The sequence below is a fragment of the Ictalurus furcatus genome, chromosome 22 (genome assembly GCF_023375685.1).
Source record: "Ictalurus furcatus strain D&B chromosome 22, Billie_1.0, whole genome shotgun sequence".
NCBI lineage: Eukaryota > Metazoa > Chordata > Actinopteri > Siluriformes > Ictaluridae > Ictalurus > Ictalurus furcatus.
In genome coordinates, this window is record NC_071276.1 from 14,275,164 (window position 1) to 14,298,436 (window position 23,273).

A 23,273-nucleotide genomic window follows, 5' to 3' on the forward strand; every position below is an offset into this window, starting at 1 on the left:
GCTCACAGATAGCTATAGCGCTATCTACATTGTGTATCATGACAAGGTCACAGCAGATGATGAATTGTCACCATTCTTGAGTTTTTTTGTTTGTTTGTTTGTTTGTTTTTTTTTACATCGATGATCTTGATCGGATGCTTTAAATCGAATTGTAAATAAAATGTGTGGGAGCCCTTTTGATTGATTTGTAGTGTACAGTCATTGGCTGGATGAGAGAAGACAATTTACATTGAAGGTCTATATAGAAATGTAAGGAGTAATAAAAAGTACAATGTTTCTCTTGAAAATGTAATGAAGTAAGAGTACAAGCATTCAATTTCATGTAAAGTATAAATATCCAAAATAACATAGTAACAAAGTACAATTACTCGAGTATTTTCCACCCTTTGGTCTTTAAATTGCCTACATTAGACATCAGACCTCAGAGCTGTGATTTTTAACTTTCTCCCTGCTCTAACACACCATTCATTAAGCAACTGAATGACCGGAGATACAGTTAATGAACTGAAAGAGACGTGTTAGAGCAGGTAAAAGAGTTTTCCCTCTGATCAGACACACCTGACTCCTCTAATGATTTGTCTGATGCTGCTTTAATTTCTTAACAAGTGAAAAGTGGTGTGTTTGATCATAAAAAACACCACCTCTAAGAGTACAACTCTATAATGACATTATTTACTAGGATAACATGCGGTTTGGGTTTGTTCTGTCGTTTGGAAGAGTATGGTGTTTACTTCAGGTTAAAGAAATCGCGTTTGTTAGATTTTTGGCCTCAATGAGACACCGTAGAGTTGTGTCCGGAGCCGTCAACATGGCGTCCTCAATGTCACTCCTGTCTGGTTTGAGCCGAATTTGTTTTCGCCATTCAATCATAAAAACACCACTAAGGTAATAACAAGCGCTTTGACTTATTGTATGATGTATGTATTTTGTGTAGGTGTTATTGCACTTGTCAAATAGTTTGAGGAAAACATATTTAGCAAAACACCAGGCTACTGTTAGCATTATTCGCTGCTTCATTGTGCATTATGGCTCATTTTTAAACACATTTATTTTTACATGTAGTTAGATTATTCAAGCTGTCCAATTGCTTATTTAGCATGATTAGTATTTGAGCCTGTTAGGGTTAATTAGATTAATAGCTCCCTAACTCTGTTCTGACTAGCAAAACAAGCTAGCAAGCTAAAAAAAAAAAAAGCCTTTCAAGAACAGTGAAAAGGTTACACTAAACACACAGCTCATATCGTAAATACAACATAAAGCGAAAGAATTTAGCCTCTTCGAGTAAAACAGAGACATAAAACTGATTTAGGAGCAGCTTTTCTGCTGTAAGACACAGTGTACAGTGTGATGGGTCACAGTGTTGCCAGATCTTTTCAGGGGAAAGTAGCTAATGCATGCTCGAAAAGACACCAGATTCCGTCAGAAGCTAATTTGCATATTAGTTGAACCGTTATGATCATTTGCATATCAAAATGTCTTGGATGAAAAAGGGATGACAGTTAGTTTGACTTTTTATTTATTTATTGGAATAGTAGATAATAAATTATTACTTATCATTAAGCAGTTGTCATCATCATATTTGGTCATGACACCACAAACTATTTATGAATTTAATTTAAGTATTTTATTTTTAAAAAAATCTACATTCTATCATGCATGCAAACAGTATTAAGCAGAGTTAGTAAGTAGTCGATAGATACACAAAGGTGACATTTATGGATTAAATAACTTGATTTTATTGTGATGGGTCATTGGAAGCATTGGCGAGCAGTGATGATGATAATGAGTCTTTATTGATCACATATACATATGCACAGTGTAATTCTTTTCTTTGCATACCCCAGCATGTCAGGAAGCTGGGGTCAGAGTGCAGGGTCAGCCATGATACAGTGGAGCAGAGAGGGTTAAGGGCCTTGCTCAAGGGCCCAACAGTGGCAGCTTGGCAGTGCTGGGGCTTGAACCCAGAGCCTTAACCGCTAAACCATCACCGCCCCCTGATAACTCTGATTGGTCATTGGAAACATTGGCGATCGGGGATTGGTCATTGGAAACATTGGTGAGCAGGGATTGGTCATTGGAAACATTGGCTCATGCAAGTGGAACTCAGAATACAGAAGGGAACCCATCCTCATCTGGGTAACAACAGATAGTGTGAAAGTAAAGGAAAGTTCATTATGGCTTTTATATGAAGTCTGTTTTGTTTAACTAGGCCACTGTTCACCAAAGGAGACCTAAGTGCAAAATTGCATGTGGTAATTGCAGTCCTAAGGCCATAGCAGCAACCGTAGTCCCAGCATGCACAGTGAGAATGTCCATGTGGAATTGAGGTACAAAATTATTTCATGGTACTTCAAGCGGTACCATCGTAAGCAATCTCCAGGCTGTAGCCTCCAGTTGATGAGGGCTCCATTCAGTGGTAGGGCATCAGGATGGATCAGACAGGGCCGGAGTGCAGTAAAATCATGCGTGACTCGACAGAGGGAGAGAGAGGTAAAGAGAAGGAGAGATTATATAACCACACCAAGATCTTTTACTGCTGCACATGACGGAAGGGAGAGTCCATCCAGAGATACTGTGTAATCAGAAAGCTTACTTCTAGCTGCATGTTGTCCTAGTGCAAGTACTTCTGTCTTGTCAGAATTAAGTAAACGGAAGTTAGTTAGCATCCACCGTCTAATGTCCTTTACACAATCCTCAACTTTATTAAGCTGCTATCTGTCCTCTGGCTTCGCTGAAACATACAGCTGTGTATCATCAGCATAACAGTGGAAGCTAATTCCATGTTTACGAATAATTTGACCCAGAGCTAGCATATATAATATAAAAAGCAATGGGCCTAAAGCAGAACCTTGTGGAACACCAAATTTAACCTTGGTATGCATGGAGAAGTCTCCAGTTACATCTATGATCTGATAACGATCGGTCAAATAAGACATGAGCCAGGAGAGGACCGTTCCCTTAATGCCAACAACATTTTCTAGTCTATAAAGGAGAATAGTATGACCTATAGTACCAAAGCTGCACTAAGGTCAAGTAATACAAGCAATGAGACACAACCCTGATGAGAGGCCAGTAGTAGGTCATTTACCACTTTAACTAACGCTTTCTCTGTGCTATGATGAGGTCTAAACCCAGACTGATGCATTTCATGAATGAAATGTTCCTATGCAAGTACGAGCATAGCTGCTGTGCTACAACCTTTTCTAATATCTTGGAGAAAACGGGGAGATTTGATATTGGTTTATAGCTGGACAGTTGAGAGGGGTCAAGGTCAGGGTTTGTAATCAGGGGTTTGTTAACCGCTAGTTTAATTGATTTTGGTACATAACCAGTGCTAAGGGAAGAACTGATTGTTTTTAGATGGGGTTCAATTACTCCAGGAATAATGTTTAAAGAAGCATGTAGATAAGGAATCTAGTATACAAGTTGATTATTTCTCTGAAGAGCTAATGAAGCTAGTTCGGTCTCTCTAAGGGGAGTAAAACATTCTAAACTTTGATCAGATAAACTACAGGGTTAGTTATAAAACTGTGTGGTTTTAGTTTAATAGCCTGAATTTCATATCTGATATTTTCAACTTTACGTTGAAACTTCAACATTGACTCTAACCATTCAGTCGCGTGATCGAGTTCTTTGGGATCAGACGGTGATCCAAATCTAATTGATGTCTCTGGGAGGTTATTGATGAAACTGGTGGCGAGGCACAAATATTATGATCAATACGCAATTTAAACAAGATGAGATAATGAACTGAGACAACTTCAGACTGTGGAAGTGTTAATATATTTTCTATATTTAATCTGTATGTTAGTATCAGGTCAAGAGTGTGACCACCATTATGAGTAGGTCCTATTACACTTTGATTGACCCCTACTGAATCTAAAATGGACACAACCGCTGTTCTCAGAGGGTCAAAATGAATATTAAAATCACCAACGAGTAATGCTTTGTCTAGAGAAGCAATCAGATTTGAGAGAAAATCTGCAAATTCACTAAGGAATTCAGTATATGGCCCTGGGGGTCTATAAATACTAATTAGCGGAATTGACTTATTTTTTGTGGCTATGTATGTTATACTGGTATAAAGAACTTCAAAAGAGTTAAATGTAAGACTAGGTTTTTGTGTGACGCCTGGATTATGACTATAGCTGAGTGCAACACCTCCTCCTCTGCCAGTCAGACGGGGCTGATGTATATAACTGTATCCAGGAGGACTAGCTTCATTTAGTACTATGTACTGATTTGGTTTAATCCAAGTTTCAGTTAAACACATTATATTAAATTCCCGATCAGTAATGATTTCGTTAACAATAAGTGCCTTAGATGTCAGAGATCTAATATTTAATAGTCCTAGCTTCAGATCTCAAAGTTGGAAGCAGAAAAAATGGGCAAGTGTAAGTATCTGAGTGACTCTGACAAAGGCCAAATTGTGATGGCTAGACGACTGGGTCAAAGCGTCTCCAAAACAGCAGGTCTTGTGGGGTGTTCCTGGTATGCAGTGGTTAGTACCTACCAAAAGTGGTCCAAGGAAGGACAACCGGTGAACTGGCAACAGCGTCATGGGCGCCAAGGCTAACTGATGCACGTGGGCAGTGAAGGCTAGTATGGTAGCTCTTCTGGTCCAATCCCACAAATTGATGAAAAAGTTCATGCTGGCTATGGTAGGAAGGTGTCAGGACACGCAGTGCATTGCAGCTTTCTGCATATTGGGCTGCGTAGCAATAGATCGGTCAGAGTGCCCATGCTGACCCCTATCCACTTCCGAAAGCGCCTACAATGGGCACGTGAGCATCAAAACTGGACTATGGAGCAATCTAAGAAGGTGACCTGGTCTGATGAATCATGTTTTCTTTTGCATCATGTGGTTGGCCGGGTGTGTGTGTGTCACTTACCTGGGGAAGAGGTGCAGCAGGATGCACTATGGGAAGAAGGCAAGCTGGTGGAGGAAGTGTGATGCTTGGACAATGTTCTGCTGGGAAACCCTGAGTCCTGACATTCATCTGGATGTTACTTTACACGTACCACCTCCCTAAACATGGCTGCAGACCAAGTACACCCCTTCACTACAACGGTATTCCCTAATGGCACTGGCCTCATTCAGCAAGATAATGCGTCCTGCCACACTGAAAAAATAGGGTGTTGACTCTGCCTCCAAATTCCACAGATATCAATCCGATCGAGCATCTGTGGGATGTTTTGGACAAACAAGTCCGATCTGTGGAGGCCCCACCTCGCAACTTGCAGGACTTAAAGGATCTGCTGCTAACGTCTTGGTGCCAGATACCACAGTAGACACACAATATTAGGCAGGTGGTTTTAATGTTATGGCTGATTGGTGTACACTATATAATGTAGCTACAGTGAGCTCCAGAATTATTGGCACCCTTGTTAAAGACTGGTATAACTGTAATAATGCATTTGTGGTTGGTATAATCTCTAGGAAAGATTATTTTGGATTTTTTTAAGTTCGATAAGGTTTTTCTTAGAATAAGCATACATTGTGAGATTTACTTTGTGAGCTCATGGACAAATTAAACTAATTATCCACACAGGCATTTTTGTAAAATTATTATTTTTAAGTCAAAGATGCCAGTAGTTCTGCAGTTGATTGTACTGTAGTCCTGTATTTGTTGTTGTGAAATGAAAAGTCACTGATACCGAAGCTGGCCAATGGCAATGAAAGAACAATACCCGTGAATATTTTAGCAAAGTACCTTAATTAGAAAAAGTTTATTTATTTTTTTTTTATTTTTAAATCCAGGTTTAATTTTTTAAATTAAATTTTTAAAGAATTTCTTTTGATGTGTGCTTCTACGCTATGTCAATTTCTTTGCTTTGGCTAACCAATCACAATCGCACCTGCTTGCTTGGAGGGACGCGGAAAAAGAAATTGAGTATCTGCACTCAAAGAACGTTGAACGATTATCAATGCAATATTGAGTTTGAGTCGAGTTTTCAGAAAGTTCGCAAAATGCCACATAGCTGCCTTACTAAACCAAATAATGGAAGCTTGCATGTTTCCACTGCCAGAAAGTTCTCTATCTGCAAGGGGAGATGTAACAAAGGTCACTGAGGCTTTCCCTGGCATTTGCTTCTGTTCGTGACAAACTGGCTACCGCACGTTTTTCTCATGCTGCTGTTCTCGGGAGACTCTTGCTCCAAAACACTCCCGGTGGTAACTGTGGGTCGGTGAGCTGACATAAAGTGCCGTCTGTTGCTAACTGGCTAATGGGAGCGTGCCAGGAAACCAGCAGACAGAAGTAATAGGAGCGATTCAGCGTGCGCTTCCCTCTCCCTATTCTGCCACAGCATTGTGGTCACCTTTGTTTACTTTAGTGATTATTCTTCATTTCAGTCTCATTTTCCCCTCTCAAACTTCCTGTCTTGCAGGTCAGTTAGCACATCAGGATGTCTGGCGCAGAATCAAGGGCAAGAGTCGCAGCTCATCACAGTGGATGAGAAACTGGTAAGAGTGAACATGCTGTGCTTGGTGTTAATGATTTGTTGACGGGGGAGTTGATTCAGCTCGGTTTTCATTTCATGTCGAGTTTATTTAAAACAAATGTATATAGGCAAGACATGTCGAAATAGAAATATCAAAACTCAACAGAAAAGTTCACTGTTTTTGTGCTCTCATGTCCACTGCATTGAACGTTAAACGCGTTTTAAACTTAACGACTTTGCTGAGCTCCACCCCGTTGGCACAATCATGTCATGTATCTGGAAAACTTGTTTCCTGCTCTATATGTCAAGTTCTGTTGCATATGGCATACTTGTCAATTGTCTTAACAAACCTTATAAACCACTCTTAAAGTGGAAACACATTTAACCATGTTGTAAATCAGGGGTTTCTAGTGAGAAATTTTACATATTCATTCCTATATTCAATTAGAAAGATTTTAAAGAGGAATTTCACTAAATGTTGACAATTGTTGGATTTCATAACAAATAACAAAAAAGCATATTTCTAGATCAGTCTTCTTGGTTAAACAATAACGAAATAATTTTACAATTAAATATTCTGTTAAAGCCTTTGTCTTGAGAGGGTCTTCACCATGAAATAAATATTTCAATTCGAACATCATTCAAAGACTAACAAATGTACATTTTTGAAAAAGTTCCAATATTAAAAAAAACAAAACAAAACCTGTAATGTCTTAAATGAAGTCAATTCAAGTCAAGTGGGTTTTATTGTCACTCCTTTATACAGCTTGTATACATTGGAGCGAAATGTCGTTTCTCTAGGACCATGGTGCAACACAGAACGGTACGCAAGACGACATAAAGTACAAATACACAACAGTGTGAGACGAGTTACTCGAAAAGATCCATTCACCTTTTTAACATGAACACATCCACGTTCATGCCAACTTTCCTTTACGATGTTAGGGCTGTTTTCCCCATTTCCCTGTTTTTACTTCAATAGATATAAAATATAAGCTTATGTCAAAATTAATTTTGAGAAGGTATGTGTGAAAAAAATGGGGACTAGTGGCAAAATTTATGTGCAAATAGTAATATGCAAATATGCAAAGTTACAGTAACTAATGCATGCAGAAGTAGAAACTACTCAGGTATGTTAAACAAAAAATTTGGGATTTTCTGATGAATAAAATTTGACTTCTCTGTCAAGAAAATTGTCCCTTTATAAATAAGCAAATAAAAAGGTGCTGTGTTTTTAAATGTCTGATATGAATTTTAAAAAAGGCAGTCATTTTGGATTGATGATTTTATATAACAGCTAACATCAGTTTGATACGGGTTCAGAATCTGTCTTTTTGACTAAATAAAGTTTGGCCTGCCTTTCTGTGGGTCATTTAGCACATCAGTAAATGGGGAAATGCTACAGATCTTCACTCACAAAGCTTTTACAACAGAATAGTGGCATGAGGTCGTGAGGTTTAAGAAGCACAGCTTACCTGGTCTCACCTTTAACACACGACATGCAAGTTCTTGCCTGATTTAATAATAGTGTCTATTATTATTTCTTTTCTTTTTTTTCTCCGTGATATTTGTCTAACCTTTTATCACTGTTTATGTCTGAGTGGTTTTATTAGAAAAAAAGTATTACATGTTAAAAGATAAACAAACTTTACTTTTCTTTGGAATTTTTTCATGTTTTAAGGTAGTACCAACCTGGACTTTTTGTAAGATTAAATAAAGGCTTTGGATAATAAACTGGATTATAGCATTTATTTAATGTTTTACTTAATTGAAAGAAATCCAAAATTGTCTTCAGTGATGCTTATTAAATGAAGACAAAAAAGATGCAGAAAAACATAATAATAATAATAATAATAGAGATAATAAAAATAAAGCAGATAATAATAAAGTTGCCAAGAAGCCAATTCAAAACATGTGAATGAAAACACACAACAAAATCTTGTAGTATTTTGAATAAATGAAGCAATGTAGTGAAATATGCACATTTGCAAATATTTCCCCATGGTACACTATTTTTATTTATTTAATTATTTATTTGTTTATTTATTTATTTATAATTTGCTGTCAGTGTGTACCTGCATACAGTACTTTTGTAAAGTAATTTAAAAGCCTTGGCAGGAAGGTGTACAGAAACCTTACTGAACAGTCTTAAAATGCTGTTTATTGATTTCTTTATCATTTGACTAACTGAGGAAAATGACCCTTCTGTAGTGGGTATTTGGGTGGGTGCACACTGTGTCTCTTATCGTGTCTCAGGCTGCCAGGATGAGGGCTCTCACTTCAAGGTTGGGGCCGCTCCGATTTAAAGCCGATTAAGGGTTCCCGAAAAGAATGGAGTGAAAAGAGAAAGCGGGGGGGGGGGGGATCAGACGAGACAGACAGTAGCGGCTTCGTCTGGTAGGAAAAGGCCTCCTTTTTCCTGCAGGCCACTGAGGTTTCATACTTATTGTAGTGAAGATGGAGTGAATCACGTCGCTCTCAGACATGTGCATGGTGCACGTTGAGGTTTCCTGACACATCCAAAAACCATCAGAAAACACTATTGTTCCATTATTGTATCAACAGGCAAAATGCAACTTAAAAAAAAAAAATCAAGTATTACAATGATGCAGAAGTTACTGAGCTGAAATATGTAACTCTACATAAACTATATTCCTGGATGTAAAGGTGTCAATTGTGTAATTTGCTCACATAAGTTTAGTTGGGGTTATGTGGCACCATTACATTTCATGGTTTTGTGTTTTCCACTTGACTGTTACAGTAGCATGTTTCAAGCTGAGTCATTTAGCCCAGGTCATGAGTGAAAAAGATTGTGTAGTGCGTTACTCATCATTGGCCGGCTATGAAAAATTTGATTAAACAAAGGAAGTATGTGTATTTTTACTTTGATGACAATCTCTGTAAGAGTGAAGGGTTGCAATATTCTGTGTGTTTTACCCAAAGATCTTGTTGTATGGCTCATTACATTTTGAGATCTAGTTCGGTATGACTGATAATATAAATTCTATGCCAGTTTAACCCTTTCTTAGATATAAAGAGTGGACGATATGGCAAAAATATATCGTAATATTTTTCATGAATTTTCATGAATCACTTTATATCACAACTTATTTTGCTGAGGGTTTATTAACAAAGAATTAACAAGAGCCACATACAGATTTTTGTCCAGCATTAAAAAAAAAAAAAGTTACATTTTCATGAAAAAGGTAGGGAAAGTGAAACAATAATATTTTTTAATGTCACGTCAGTTACTTGTTACGGTGTGTAACAAAGGACTATAAAAGCACCAAAAACCTGATGATGATACATAAAGTGTATTATATTAATAATAAAAAACCATGAGGCATTCTGTTATTGGAAATGAATCAAAGTTGGAGTGGTGTGATGAGGTGGAGACTTCTAAAAATGCTAAATAAACGTCTCCTCACAGAAAACGTCATCACCAATTTCACAGATTTGCACATAAACCATTTAGTGTGGAGTGTCCACTATACAAGCCCCTGTGAAATTTGTTACTGTAGAAATGTTAACACGTTTGAATGAGTGCGTTTAATATAAACCTGTGATTTGCCTTGCAGCTACTGAACCGCTGTCGGAGCTGCTGTTAAAGAAAATGAATCAACACCACCTGACAAATCAGAATCAAGGAGCATTGTGGTTTCCCTTAGATGTATTTCCATGGCCTCTGTCTTACAAGAGATCGTAAACAGAGTTATCAACATCTTAGAACTTGAGCCGCTATCTGCAGCCTTTTCAAAGAAATGTAATTAGACTTTATGTCCTTGTCTGACCAAAGATATGAAAGTGGAATTTCACAACAGAACGACGTGCAAAACCAATGCCATGCGGTCATGTGAAAGTGCTTGCAAATGGAGCGCTTTTTGAGCAGTCGAAACGTGTGGCATATCAAATGATGGCAATTAAAGGCCTGCGTGATTGTGGCTGAGTCCTGGCACTCTCTCGCTTTGGTGCCTGCCCTGGCTTGCTTTTGTTCATAATTACTGTTTGATTAAGCATGCTGAGCTGTGAGACAAACCGCATGGCTGGCCACCGATACGCAGCTTTACACGGAATGTCTGATCAGTTAACAATATGCACCTAACGTCCCAAAGCAAGTTTCATCACATGCTTTCTGTCTGAGAAAGTAGATTTCTGTACCGCTGGAAAGAAAAATAAATAAATAAGGCTTCTGACTTTTGACTGGAAATGACAGTTTGATGCATGCTCTCTCAGAAAATAAAATACGAAACAGGGGTTTAAGGTACAAATACACATCACTGGACTGATAGCTTCAAGAGTATACCTTTTCTAGCTTTAGTGTAGTGTTCACCAACCCCCTTTCCTGCAGGTTTAATCTCCAACCAAAATCTAACACACCTGTTTTTGTTGATTTAAGAACTTCTTAAGGCAATGATTAGATGGTTTGATGGGCACGATTATGGTTGGAGCTAGTCTGAAGGTAGATGTCCATGAACAGGATGGTGACCACTGATTTAGAGGAATATAAGTGTAGAGGAACATCATAAAGACCACTCTGCATACATTTAATGTCTTTTTGTGTACCTTGAGGTGCAAAACATCATATACAGTATAAACCAGTCCTACATCCAGTGTGCTGTTTGTCACTTTCTAGTGTCAGCAATGTCATCATGCTCCTTTGCTGAAAGTGTAGTGCGTGATTACTTTGTCTGCATCAGTATGCCTAAATGCAATATATTGGAAATGCTAATTTAGAGCTTGGAAATAAGAGCTAATCTGTTATTCCATTCAGGGGGAAAAAATTGCTCAATAAACTCTACTGACACAATTTTCTAATAAGTAATTCTTCATTAGCAAGCTAAAAAGCTATCTGACATTGTAACTGTTATTTGTACCTTTTGGATCATTTAAATGTGTTAAATTATGAGAGAGAGAAGTTGTTGATGTTGGTTTATGTAAGTGAGGGTTTTTTTTGGCTTGACATTGGATTAAGTGTAATATGTGCCATTAGCTAGAATGATGATTTAAAGTACAATGCAGCGTCATCATTTTCTTTGGATATTCCAGCTTGTTAATAAGCTGGGGTCAAAGTGTCACTGGACTAGAGAGGTTTAAGGGCCCATCGGTTTGTACTTGAACTTATAATGTTTTAATCAGAAGCCAGAACCTGAACCACTACTTCCCCATGAGGGATATTTGTGCAAAGACCAGCCACACAGGTTATGAATTGACTGACCACTTAATTGAGCTACAGATTCTTCATTTTACAGTGATTGATCTGTGGTAAAGCTCCAGTTATACTGGATCATAAACAAACCGATTCTCGACCAGATCTTAAAGTAAACTTGAAATCTGTAGAGCCTCGAAAAATAAGCATGTATTTCTTATTGAGACAAACAAGGAAGACTAGATGCTGGTTTGTGCCAGCTGTCTGATTGGGATGCAGTGATTGTCCTGTCTGCTTGTCTCATTAACTGAACAATTCCCCTTTGCGACCGTCAGTGTGTTTGTGCCAGTCCCCCAGACAAAGTTTGTTCATTATCTCAATGTAGGTTTCATTGTTGCCTTGCGCTCTTTCGAGACCCTAGAGAGCTTGAATCAGCGAAGCAACTTTCTGCAGTTTAAATCAGAAAGTCGCATTGCATAACCATGAAGCATGTTAAGTTTAAACATCAACAGGAAGTAGGGTTTTTTTTCTTCTTTCTCGCTGTTGAACCTACTTGCTCTCCAAGCAACTATGGATAAAAAGAACTAATAACCCAGACATGAGATCTGCTGCCAGAGCTAGTGATTTGTCCAGCCCTTTCATGGATTTTAAAAGATTCAGGAACATGCTTTATATTGATCTTTTTGGGTGTCTTGAGTCACTCAAATAGAACAATCATGTGGAGATCTAATCTGGACAAAAATTCGATATCGCAGAAGTGTCTGTGGATTTAACGGCATCAGGTTCATCAGTATGAATTCTGTCAGAAATGTAGAGAAAATCCAGCCTGTAAAGCAGACTACACTGACCTGTCCTCCCCGCTCTCCCTACACAACACACACGAACACTCACACACACATCTCAAGTGTCTGTTTTGTCTAAGTCGTTCCTCCTACCAGGTGCTCGCGTGAAAATTTCAAGGCTGGACAACTAGGTCAAATGATATGTCTCTTTGAAGAGGACCTTACAAGAGGCTTTGTGCATTAACCGTTAAATAGTATTTCATTTACTTGGCACTCAAGAGAAAGTAACCATTAAAGCACCCTTCAGTGCATGTCACCTTTGTGTGGCCTAGGAACGAAACTTACTTCAACGTGCTGCTTCGTTCTTTTGTTCTGTTTAAAAATATTATATATCGGTCTTGTTTATGTCACTTTTAAATAGTGTAGCTAATGAAAAATTCAGGTGGTAACTGTACAACTATGTCATGGTGTGTTTCGTTTTCAAAACAATGTAGAAAAATAGTTTGTGTGTATCCTGTTTTTAAATGTATCTAGCATATCGACTGGCCCTGTATGCTTGGAAATTATTTTACAGCATGATATTATATACACATATACAGTGGGGTCCTAAAGTCTGAGATCACTCATGAAAATGCTTCTATTTTGCATTTTTTTTCCAGTTGAATGCAACAATTTTCATTACAAACTTACATGAAAAGTAGAGTCTTTGACATATTTACATGAATTTCAGAGTTTTTAGTATTTGGTATGTCCTCCTTTTTGATTTAATGACAGTGTGTACTCGAACCTTATGATCCAATTTAGATCAAATCCATCGGCATGTCGTCTGAACATGCGCTTCAGTAGAAGAGGTTAGGCATGAGGAAAATCTGACCTTTTGTACAAGGCAGTTAACATGGTCAATATCATAAATTTGCTTGCATTTGAGTAGGAGGCTAGAAACAGTGCACTTGAATATTACATATTGAAGATATTGAACATTTTTTGTTGTTGTAAATATTTCTAAATTCTAAACCTGTCTTATGTATATTGTATATTTTGTACAATATACATAAGATTATTTAGTATGTATATTTTTACAGTCAGTTTGCTGTTTGTGGGTCAGTAACGGCTAAAGTTTTCATAACTGAAAAAGTACAGCTGATTATTCGGTTTAATATTCACGTTTTCTCAAAAAGCGGTGTTTGTGCTGTTTCGTAGCTTTTAAACATGTTAAGCGGGCATTTCCATATTTCAGCCTTTTGTGTGAATAGGATACTTTTTTTTTTCCCCCACTTATACGAGACAAACTACATGTAGGTACTGGAATTTCACGTTTTGCCCAGATCTGTTTGCTCAGGCAAAAATCGGTATGCAAAGACGTTAAATTATTCTTTTCTTGCACGTCTGGAACGTTTGCAGATGCACACATGCTCAATGTCATCATGCTTGCACAAACTTTTTTGTGCATGTGTTCAGGTTTCATTCCCCTCATGGGTACTTTTTCAGCTCAACAACCTCGACAGAAGTCGAAAGTTCATCAGAATTGCTTACTTGTAGTTTCTGTAGGTTTTTATTAGGGGTGTCTGAATAAAAGCCCGGTTCACTCTGTCCCTCTGTCATATGGGATGTTTTAGCATTAGTACAGGATCTGATTTCCTGATTTGTGTTGTGTATGTCCTGATTTCCGATGAAGTCGTTTCTAATTTCTGAAACACAAACTATGCTGTTAGTTTTGATTTAGAAACCGTCTGTTACATTACATTAGTTTCTTTTGTAAGTATCGTTACACCTAATGCTCTTAAACAAGTTCATTACTTCCTAGTTAAGTACTTCTGCACCCCCATTTCAGTTTTGTTTGTCAGCTACTGAGCTTTTAGTTTTTTCGAGCCTGTTTGCTGGTGAACATGCCTGTAATTGACGATTAGCATCCTCGCATATCCGTCATTATCACCGTCAGCCGAAAGCTGCGATGCTCCTGGCGTGTGAGGTCATTTTCATGCTCTTTGCTAAATATTGACGTACACATATGGTGCCATTTTGCCACATAATGTCGCAGTGAATGTGTTCTCTTCCAAAAAGTGCAAACAAACCAGATGGCTTGCGAGTGACACATAAAAAGGAGCTCTGTTTCAACAAGACACGCCAAGCTTTTTCCATGGACGTTGCCTCCAAACAAACAGGTGGCATGTGGCTAATAGCATGCGGAAATGCCTCTTCCCACACACACACAGTCTGCCCCACCCAGACTGCTCAGTGTAACGTGAGAATAGATTTGACCCTCAGTGCCAACTGCACCCTCCTTTCACTCACACAAGTAGTACATGTTGTTTGTTTCTATTAGTGACCCCGTACGTCCGATCTGTTATTAGCACAGTCCTCTCACTTCAAAGATGGCCAACCAGGACGTGTTGCGCAACAGCCGACGCAGACACAACTCTGCTGGTGAGGTTAAGAGGTCGGATTTTGCTTCCTTTTTGGAAGTCTAATGCTCGTTGACTTACCAATATATGACCTAGTGATGAAATCTGTCAACATGTCTGAGAGGTCAATCCCCATCCAATAACATCCTGATTGCATGGGTGCTGAAAGCTCACTTTTCAAGTGTGCACACAATGTGTGTGATTGTAAAGGCCTTACTTAATGTTTGATTTTGTGTTTCTTCTCATTTCTCTGCTTTTTATTTTTTTGGTTTTGTGTGTGTGTCTGCACCATTATAAACTCACTCTCAACATAATTTTTCTGAGATTTAAGCAAATCTATCAAATGAACACAGGCCTCAGGGATGTTTACTCTGGTTAAATGAGCACAGCTTTTTAAAAGACTCGTTTGCACTTTTTTGGATGAGGACCCACCCCTAGATTAATAACAGGAAATGATTCCCCCCCAGGTGATGAACAAGGGCAAAGTGCTCATGTAATAGCCAGGTATTATTTCCACAGTCTGGCATGGGATAAAACAAATGCTTAAAAAACACACAGAAGAGTTTCACTTACGTGCCAAGCTCAATGAGTTAGTGATAATTTATTCACTCCTCATTAGGAGTCTTCTGGTAAATTTCCAGTTTACTTTTTTTTTTTTGTGCCAACAGTGAAGGGTGTTCTTCATTTGAATTCTTTTTATTTTCCATGATTGCATTCTGTTCAAGGTGAAGTTAACTTCTGAGATGTGGGTGTGTGTATGTGGGAATGCCAGTGGGGTGTATTCTACATCTAAGTTATGTGGAATCATTCATCTGAATGCTGATTAAGTTACACCTGGGAAAGGCATAAAAGGTTCCACCTCTATCTGATGGGAATGACTTACTGTCTACGTTCTCATATGTTATTTTCGCCTCTACAGCCTCGCTCAGAACTTTACCTCAGGTCGCCGCCACATTGCGCTGCTTTACAAGTCCGATTCCCTCTCCGGTGCACATGAGTCTGGGATTGCCATCAGTGGTGTCCAGTCGTGCTGCTGCTTCTCCTGCGTGTGTGGTGCTCCAGAGAACTCGTCTCAAAGGCAGCTGTATAAACTGTACTTCACTAACTTCATGGGCAAGGGAGCTATTTACCTGAGTGTCGGGGACGACTGAAGCACCTCCACAGGGGGATTCCCACAGCAACCGAGCGTGTCCAAAACACAAAGTTCTTCTGAACTGCAAAACATATGCTTCACCAAATACCGTTTTGATGAGAGACAGCGTACCAGGCATGTTTAAGAGCAGTATTTAAGAGTTATTTTTTGGCTGTTGGGAAGTTGAAGCACTAGTCTAACTTCAGTACATATTTCAAATGTTAGTCCTTTGGCACGGAGAATGAATGAGACCGGTGAAGTTGTAGTGCTTATTGGAAATTCCCAGTCTTATCTTCTCCAGCCATGTACAGGAGGCATAATAAACAGTATGTTTGACTTATTGGTGGCGGTACAATGTTTTTTCCCCCATAATGTTGCTGTGCCTTCATTCCTCTTTGCATGTCAGTTTCATCAATATTTTGAAAACTCACTCTAAGTGACTCTCAAGTGGAGCAACAGAAAAGTGCTCCGACTTAGACATGATCAGGAGAACATGAGTTTGAATCCTATCAATGTCACAGGCGTTTGTAGCCAGGAGCTAGGGGAGCAGAACTGGCTGTTCTCTCTGGGTTTGAGGGATGGCATACTCTCTCTCCCCTGTCAATCACAACGAAACTAGCCAATCACAGGCATATTCAATCCATTCAATTCAGTTTTATTTGTATAGCGCTTTTAACAATGGACATTGTCTCAACGCAGCTTTATAGAAATATATAAACACAGGATACAGATTTTAAATGCGTGAATTTAACTCTAATGAGCCCGACGGTGGCAAGGAAAAACTCCCTACAGTGATAAGAGGATGAAACCTTGAGAGGAACCAGACTCAAAAGGGAACCCATCCTCATCTGGGTAAATGAGATCTTTTAGCTGTACTCATGTTTGAGCTGTATTCGTATGTGAGCTCATGTATGAGAAAGAGAGGGGACAGCGCTCTCCTCTAAGTGTGTTACGCTGCCCTGTGATGCAGCATGAGCAGCAGTTCAAAAAGATGCAGTCGACTGGTTTCATATATCTCAGTGCATCATATTACAGTCCAGGATTTTGCAATCGTAGAAATAATAAAAAAGCTCCGCAATATTCTGAGGCGCTTGCAAGTTTTCAAAATGACCACAGATTATCTGCAGATTTGGGCCAAGACGTGTCATGTGATATCATCACAGCACGCATTCAAGTCCTCTTCGATTCATGTGCTTCGAGCATGAGTACAGCTAAAAGATCTCATTTACCAGCAAACATCACTGCAGAAGACCGTGCAAAACAATTTTGTGGAATTGCAATTTCGCCAATTCATGTAGTTTTTAGGGAAAACAAACACGCAAAGTCGCAAAGTTTCAAAAAAGACGCAGCAAAATCAAGCATTTTTGGCCGCAGTGATCACCAAATAAAACCTCTGTGAAATCCTGTATGGACTTATAGCCATATGTTTCCTGCACCACTCAGTGACCTTCAGCATCGCAAGCTGAACTGTATCATTACGGTATATCATCATAATGGTATAGTTTTGCCAGATAACATCATTACGAATGCTTTCTATCTTAAAAGTTTCTTAATACTTTAAAATGGGGCTTGTCAATTAGAGGACACCAAGTCCGCATGCACACCCTGCAGAGTATCTCAGTGGATTGAAACGAGTACTGGAAAATACTTAGGAAGAATTTGTAGCAGAAGTTATAGCCGTGTACTAATCATTAACGGTTACTGTTGTTGCCATTCAGGGATGTTAGTTGTTTACCAAGACCTTTTGTAAACGAGAGATTTTATGTAGCTGGGTCCTCACAAATCTTAGTTGAATACTCCTGCTTTAGAAGGATGACCGTTTAGTTTTAATGCTTGTACAGCCCTTTCTCAGAGCATCTTTACTCATAGTCTAGACCTCCAGTAAGAGCTGGGCTGTACCTGACTTCAGGTGCCTTGTTTTTGCAGATTTCCTCATTTACACACGTGGTAGCTGACGTGCTTGTCTCCTCATCCTTCTCCTGACCGGCTTGCCCCTCGGTCTCGTTGTGAAAGGGCTCCCATGTGCTTTATTCGCAGAGGTGTCAGAAATATAGACACGCTTTTATGTGACGAACACTTTGCCAGCTTTCCTCCCCCGCACTTAAGCCTGGCATTCTGTCTGCATACCAGGGATTGTAGGGCTCCGTGAATAGTGTCAAACTTCATAGTTCTCATTTTGCTTCCTGTACATGGCTGGAGAAACGTGCAGCGTTTCCCCCTTTTGTGGTTCTTTTTTTTTTTCTTTTTTTTTTTTTTTGCACACCGAATTTTTTGTTCCCGCTTTCTTTTTCCTAAGAAGCACCATATTTAAGCCACCGTCTCCTGCTTTGTGCACGGGCCATTGTGCTCTCGTCTGTTGCGAGGATCACCCTCCTAGTTTTTGTTGCCTTAATGTATGCAGGCATACACGTCTAGACTACACTTTTTTTTTTTTTTTTAAACAGCAGGGGCAGTGAAGTGTTTTTCAACGTGCACCTTTATCTGAGTACAAGTTTGAGCGTTCAGAATGGGTGCGTTGTGCTGCGTTTTACTCTTCTCATCAGCACTTTATGTAAATATAAATGCTTACTCTATAGTCTGTCCTGTTAATTTCCATAGATCCTCACAGACCTCATAGCAATATTTGGCATGGCAGACCAACTGTTTGTGAAATTTTGGGTGTTTTTAGGTTTTACTTCTGTCTTTCTGTGGAGGAATCAATGTAACAGACTGTCATAATGTTTACTGTTACAGTTGGTAAACACTGAAATATGGTCATTGAGACACTCAATTTGTGACACATTTGTTGCTTCCTTTATTATATTTACTTTTATTATTATTATTATTATTATTATTATTATTATTATTATAAGCCCAAATGCCAGAAAGTCAGAAAGTTATCAGAAAGACAACAATAAAAGCATTTTTATTTTTAAAAGCAATTAGCCTTACTCGATATGCAGTAAAAATGAAACGATGTAACCTTGTTGATGTTACTGATGACTGAATGAACGTGGCCTTTTGCTACTGTATTTGGCCATTCAGACTGTCTAAATGTTATGCGAGAACTCGCTACACACCAATTTATGAGTGTGTCTTTGTCCACAGTCCATGCTTAAACGCCGCTTTTACAGTGAACCGACGGGCAGATGACAGACGCTGATCAAAATTTGATTCTTTGAAGTTGTAATGGCCATTGAAATGTGTGAAGGAGAACTGAAAGGGGAGCTGCTTCTGAGGCTTGGAACCTTGGGTGGCTACTGGTAGCATGCTGTGTGTGTGTGTGTGTGTGTGTGTGTGTGTGTGTGTGTGCGCACGGGGCGCACTGACTAATTTCTCGAGAACTCGGCTCACAATCTTTCAGCAGAATCCTGTTACTCATAAACATGGTCAGGTGAAGACTGCTTTCTGAACAAAGTGTACTCATTACTGATTGAAAGGAGCTGATTTTTTATATCGACTCCAAACAAAATGATATATATATATTTTTTTTAAATCAATGACCACAAACCACCAGTCATAAAATTGTATTAAATGACGAATGGTTTGATTTATTATTATTGTAAAATTTTTTTCATAAAGAATGTAATTTGTTTAGTTTCAGAATTGTTGAGTTGTTTTTGCTTGCTAGGAAGTGTTTTCTCTTCACACCTTAAAACCCAGGTTCCTGGCCTGTGACTGAAGCCCTGTGGTGAAAAAAAAAAAAAAAAAAAAATCACAATAGACCGTCTCGCAGCATTTCAAGTGTGAGAAATTAGCTTGTCTAGACAAAGTGCGCGTCTACATTCAAAAGGAAATATTTGGGCTTTTATGCCCTTTAGGTGTAAGTGTGTGAGGCCTGCCAAGCTCTTTAATGCTGCTGCTTTTTTTTCTGCCCTTCTTGGCTGCCTACCATGAGCTCAAAATTTCATTTCACCAAACATAGACTATGGGATATTTTCCCAATCATGTTTACCTTCTAAAGAGTATCTGAACAAATTATGCTTTATAAAATCTCTCTGTCTCGCTCTCTGTCTCTCTCTCTCTCTCTCTCTCTCTCTCTCTCTCTCTCTCTTCCTCTTTCTTTTTCTTTATTTATTTGTTCATTCAGGACATCACAGCAATAACTGGTGTTCCAGAGGAGCACATCAAGACTCGGAAAGTGCGCATCTTTGTGCCCACTCGCACTGCCATGCAGTCAGGCGTCCAGAACACCAAGAAGTGGAAGATGGATTTTGATACACGTGAGCGATGGGAGAATTCACTGATGGGCTGGGCCTCTACGTAAGTTCATATCTCACATTTAACATCCAGTTCACTCTTCATAAGTTTAGTACTTGAGGTTATTGGATGAAAACTGGATTAAAAAAATGGATAAAACGTTTGAAAAAATGTATTTTTTTTGTACTTTTTTTTTGTATAATACATACCACTTTTATACCTGTGCATACAGTTGAGTGTGAAAGTTTGCACACAGAATATTTTGTGTATTCAGTATCCCAGATGTCCCTTCATTATCACCAGTAACATGAATAATGCAAGTTAAGATAATATTAGTGATATAAATATTCTCTCTAATAACCAGCATGTCCACGCTTTGCCTTTATACCCGAGTCCAACCCTCTTCATGCGCTCAGAACGGAATACTTTTTATGGTTTTTTTTCAGCTGTAATTAGGGCTGCACAATTAATCGAATATTGATCTCGATTACGATTTTGACTGCCCACGATTACATGAACGTGATCGACTGCGATATTGACGTTTAAAGTTCATCTTCCGCTCATAGAAAACTCCGCTGCGCAGGGATGATGTCATCTTGTATGCCAAAACCCGGAAACTTCGGTTCCATCGTCCCCAAGTCAATGGGTTATTTGAATGGGATTTTGGTTAAAATCCCTGAAATAAGGTCTGTGGTGAACATAAGCTCAAAATATTTTCATGTTTCATTCTACGACATAAAATACACCAGTAATACCCTACCCGTAGTTTTTTTTTTTTTTTTTTTTGGGGAAAAAGGCGGTTGTTAACATGTTGCTAAATGGCACTACAGACGTTTTCGGAGACATTAAACGTCATCACGCCTCCATCCCCCCCCCCCCCCCCCAAAAAAAAAACAAAAAAACAAAAAAAAAAAAAACCCCCCCAAAAAAACGGGGATGATCCACAGAGTAAATCTGTATTATGGAAAATGTTTTAAATGAAGTTTGGAAAAGTTCTCTGAAGCTCAGTGATGGTGACGTTGAAGTCGAGCGACCATGGTGTAGTTCATTTATAGCATACGGTCAGCTGTTTATTCCTGGAGATTGTATTTAGGCTTCAAACTTCATAAAAGTTGTGTTCATTTGTGAAAATTATCTTGATGGACAAAACGTGTTAGTATTGTAAACTTTTGTTGATCACAGAAATTATTTTTTGCAATAATCCAAAAGTCTATGTGAAAATCCTGGGGTTGGGTTTTTGTCGGGGGAACCGGTGGAACCGGTGTGGTGATAACTTCTGGGTTCCGGTACAAAATGACGTCGTCCCTGCGTCACTGCTCTACTGGGTGATTTGTCTGCGTCTCTCTCCTGTAAACACCGTTATTGCCTTTTCGGCATTCGCCTGAATTGTTTTCATTTGGCTGCATATTGTTATATTGGATCGCATATTTTGATTTTGGTTGATGGCGTTTTTATTTTTACTTATCCTATATTTTGGGTACAATTTTATTTATATTTTGCTTCTACGAGATGATGCACTTTAAGGATCAGTCTAATTTGATGCAATGATTTGTACATTAGCAGGAATGTAGCACAACATGGAGGTGAAAGCAGCGGTCTGTTTATTTAAATGTGAAAGAGTAATAAAAATATGTTGTGCCTAAAATCAATAAATAATCATGATAAATAATCGTGGTCTCAATATTGATCAAAATAATCGTGATCTCAATATTGATCAATAATCGTGATCATCATTTTGGCCATAATCGTGCAGCCCTAGTTGTAGTATTCGTACTCCACCAGCAGAATCTTATTGTCATATCATTTATTACGGCTAGATGTTATGGCAAAAGTTCCATCAAATTGTCTTTTTGCCTTATGTTCTTGATTGTTGCCTAGCATACACTCACATTTCAACTGAACTAATTTAAAGTATAAATTACAAACTTTTACTTTTGACTGTATATATGTGCGCCTTATCCATGGGTTTGTCTCTTTTCCTTATCTTGGCCATGATTTTGGAAGTAAGGTTTATTTATCATCCAGTTGATTTTATTATTTATGTTCTTCAGGGCTGACCCTCTGTCCAACATGACCGTTACATTCAGCACTAAGGAGGATGCTATTGCTTTCGCTGAGAAGAATGGTAGGCGAACTCTTTTCCCTGTATCATGAGTTTTAAATCCAAAAAAAAAACTTTGAAGGAAAAAAAATGTGTTGCTTGTAACTGTAGATTTGCTTTCATCTACAATCTGACCGCTCAAGTCAAACACTAATGAGCAGATTTCCAGTGCTATAATGTAAAATATACATGACCACTCCTTCACTGTTCTGTTTGTTTCTGCAGGATGGAGTTATGATATAACGGAGAAGAGAGCACCCAAACCGAGAGTGAAGTCATACGGCGCAAACTTCTCCTGGGACAAAAGGACTCGGAGGTCCGGCAAATAGACGATCAGTCAGCTTGTTTAGATCTGTTTATGATCTGTGTTTCTGTGACAAATATTGTCAAATGTACATTTACAGAAATCTAATAAAGCATCCTGCAGTAATTCAGACTTGTCTTTTGAGTCATGCCTGTTAAAATTTATGAGCTGACTTTTCTTCTCCAAGCTTTACAAGGTACTGGCAAATAGGAAAGTCCTCTTTTTTGACGTAACTGCTGACCCACACTGTAGACTTCACAAATCCTTTTTCTAATAACTGAAACTTACTAATTTGAATCCTGGGTTCCAAACAATTTCAGAGATTTATTACATTCTTCCTTTTGCTAATTTGAAACATCTTTAAACTTGTACACAGTGGTACACTCAACTCTAGAAGCTTGTCAGTGAGCGGAAGAGGCTATAAAATGAATCGCATACAATTTACATGTTGAGCTTAAAGATATGTGGCGTTATTTTATTATGATGTTTTTATTTATTTATTTAAAGATTTTTTTTTTTCAAACATTCCTTTTCTCATTTGTCTTCATTAACTGCTTTATTTTGGGTTTGGTGGATCATCGTTTGTGAGCTGGGAATACACCCTGTGTCAGATTCACACATTGACACCTAGGAGCAATTTAATGTAGCCACGCACCTACTGCCTTATTTTATGAATGTGGGAGGAAACCGGTTTATCCATGAGGACTCAGGATGTGAACACTCCCTTGTGTCCCCCTGGTAGTGTTTCCAGTCTTAATTTTCCTTAACCTAGTGCAAAACACT

The 23,273-nt window shown here is 38.6% G+C and overlaps 1 protein-coding gene across 1 annotated transcript; it reads left to right on the plus strand.

The window, feature by feature from the left end:
- Nucleotides 1–785: 785 nt before the first annotated feature.
- Nucleotides 786–22,622, plus strand: ndufs4 (NADH:ubiquinone oxidoreductase subunit S4). Its single transcript, XM_053654292.1, has 5 exons — nucleotides 786–885; nucleotides 6,391–6,466; nucleotides 19,976–20,148; nucleotides 22,137–22,210; nucleotides 22,412–22,622. The coding sequence occupies exons 1-5, from the start codon at nucleotides 809–811 to the stop codon at nucleotides 22,513–22,515; spliced, it is 504 nt and encodes a 167-aa protein (XP_053510267.1). The 5' UTR covers nucleotides 786–808; the 3' UTR covers nucleotides 22,516–22,622.
- The last annotated feature ends 651 nt before the right edge of the window (nucleotides 22,623–23,273 follow it).

What these genes read in the sequence shown, in the direction of transcription:
- ndufs4 (XM_053654292.1), top strand. Translation starts at nt 809, where the DNA reads ATGGCGTCCTCAATGTCACTCCTGTCTGGTTTGAGCCGAATTTGTTTT. An exon ending in ATCATAAAAACACCACTAAG is followed by an intron (nt 886 to 6,390) that starts GTAATAACAAGC and finishes CCTGTCTTGCAG; the next exon opens with GTCAGTTAGCACATCAGGAT. An exon ending in CTGATGGGCTGGGCCTCTAC is followed by an intron (nt 20,149 to 22,136) that starts GTAAGTTCATAT and finishes TATGTTCTTCAG; the next exon opens with GGCTGACCCTCTGTCCAACA.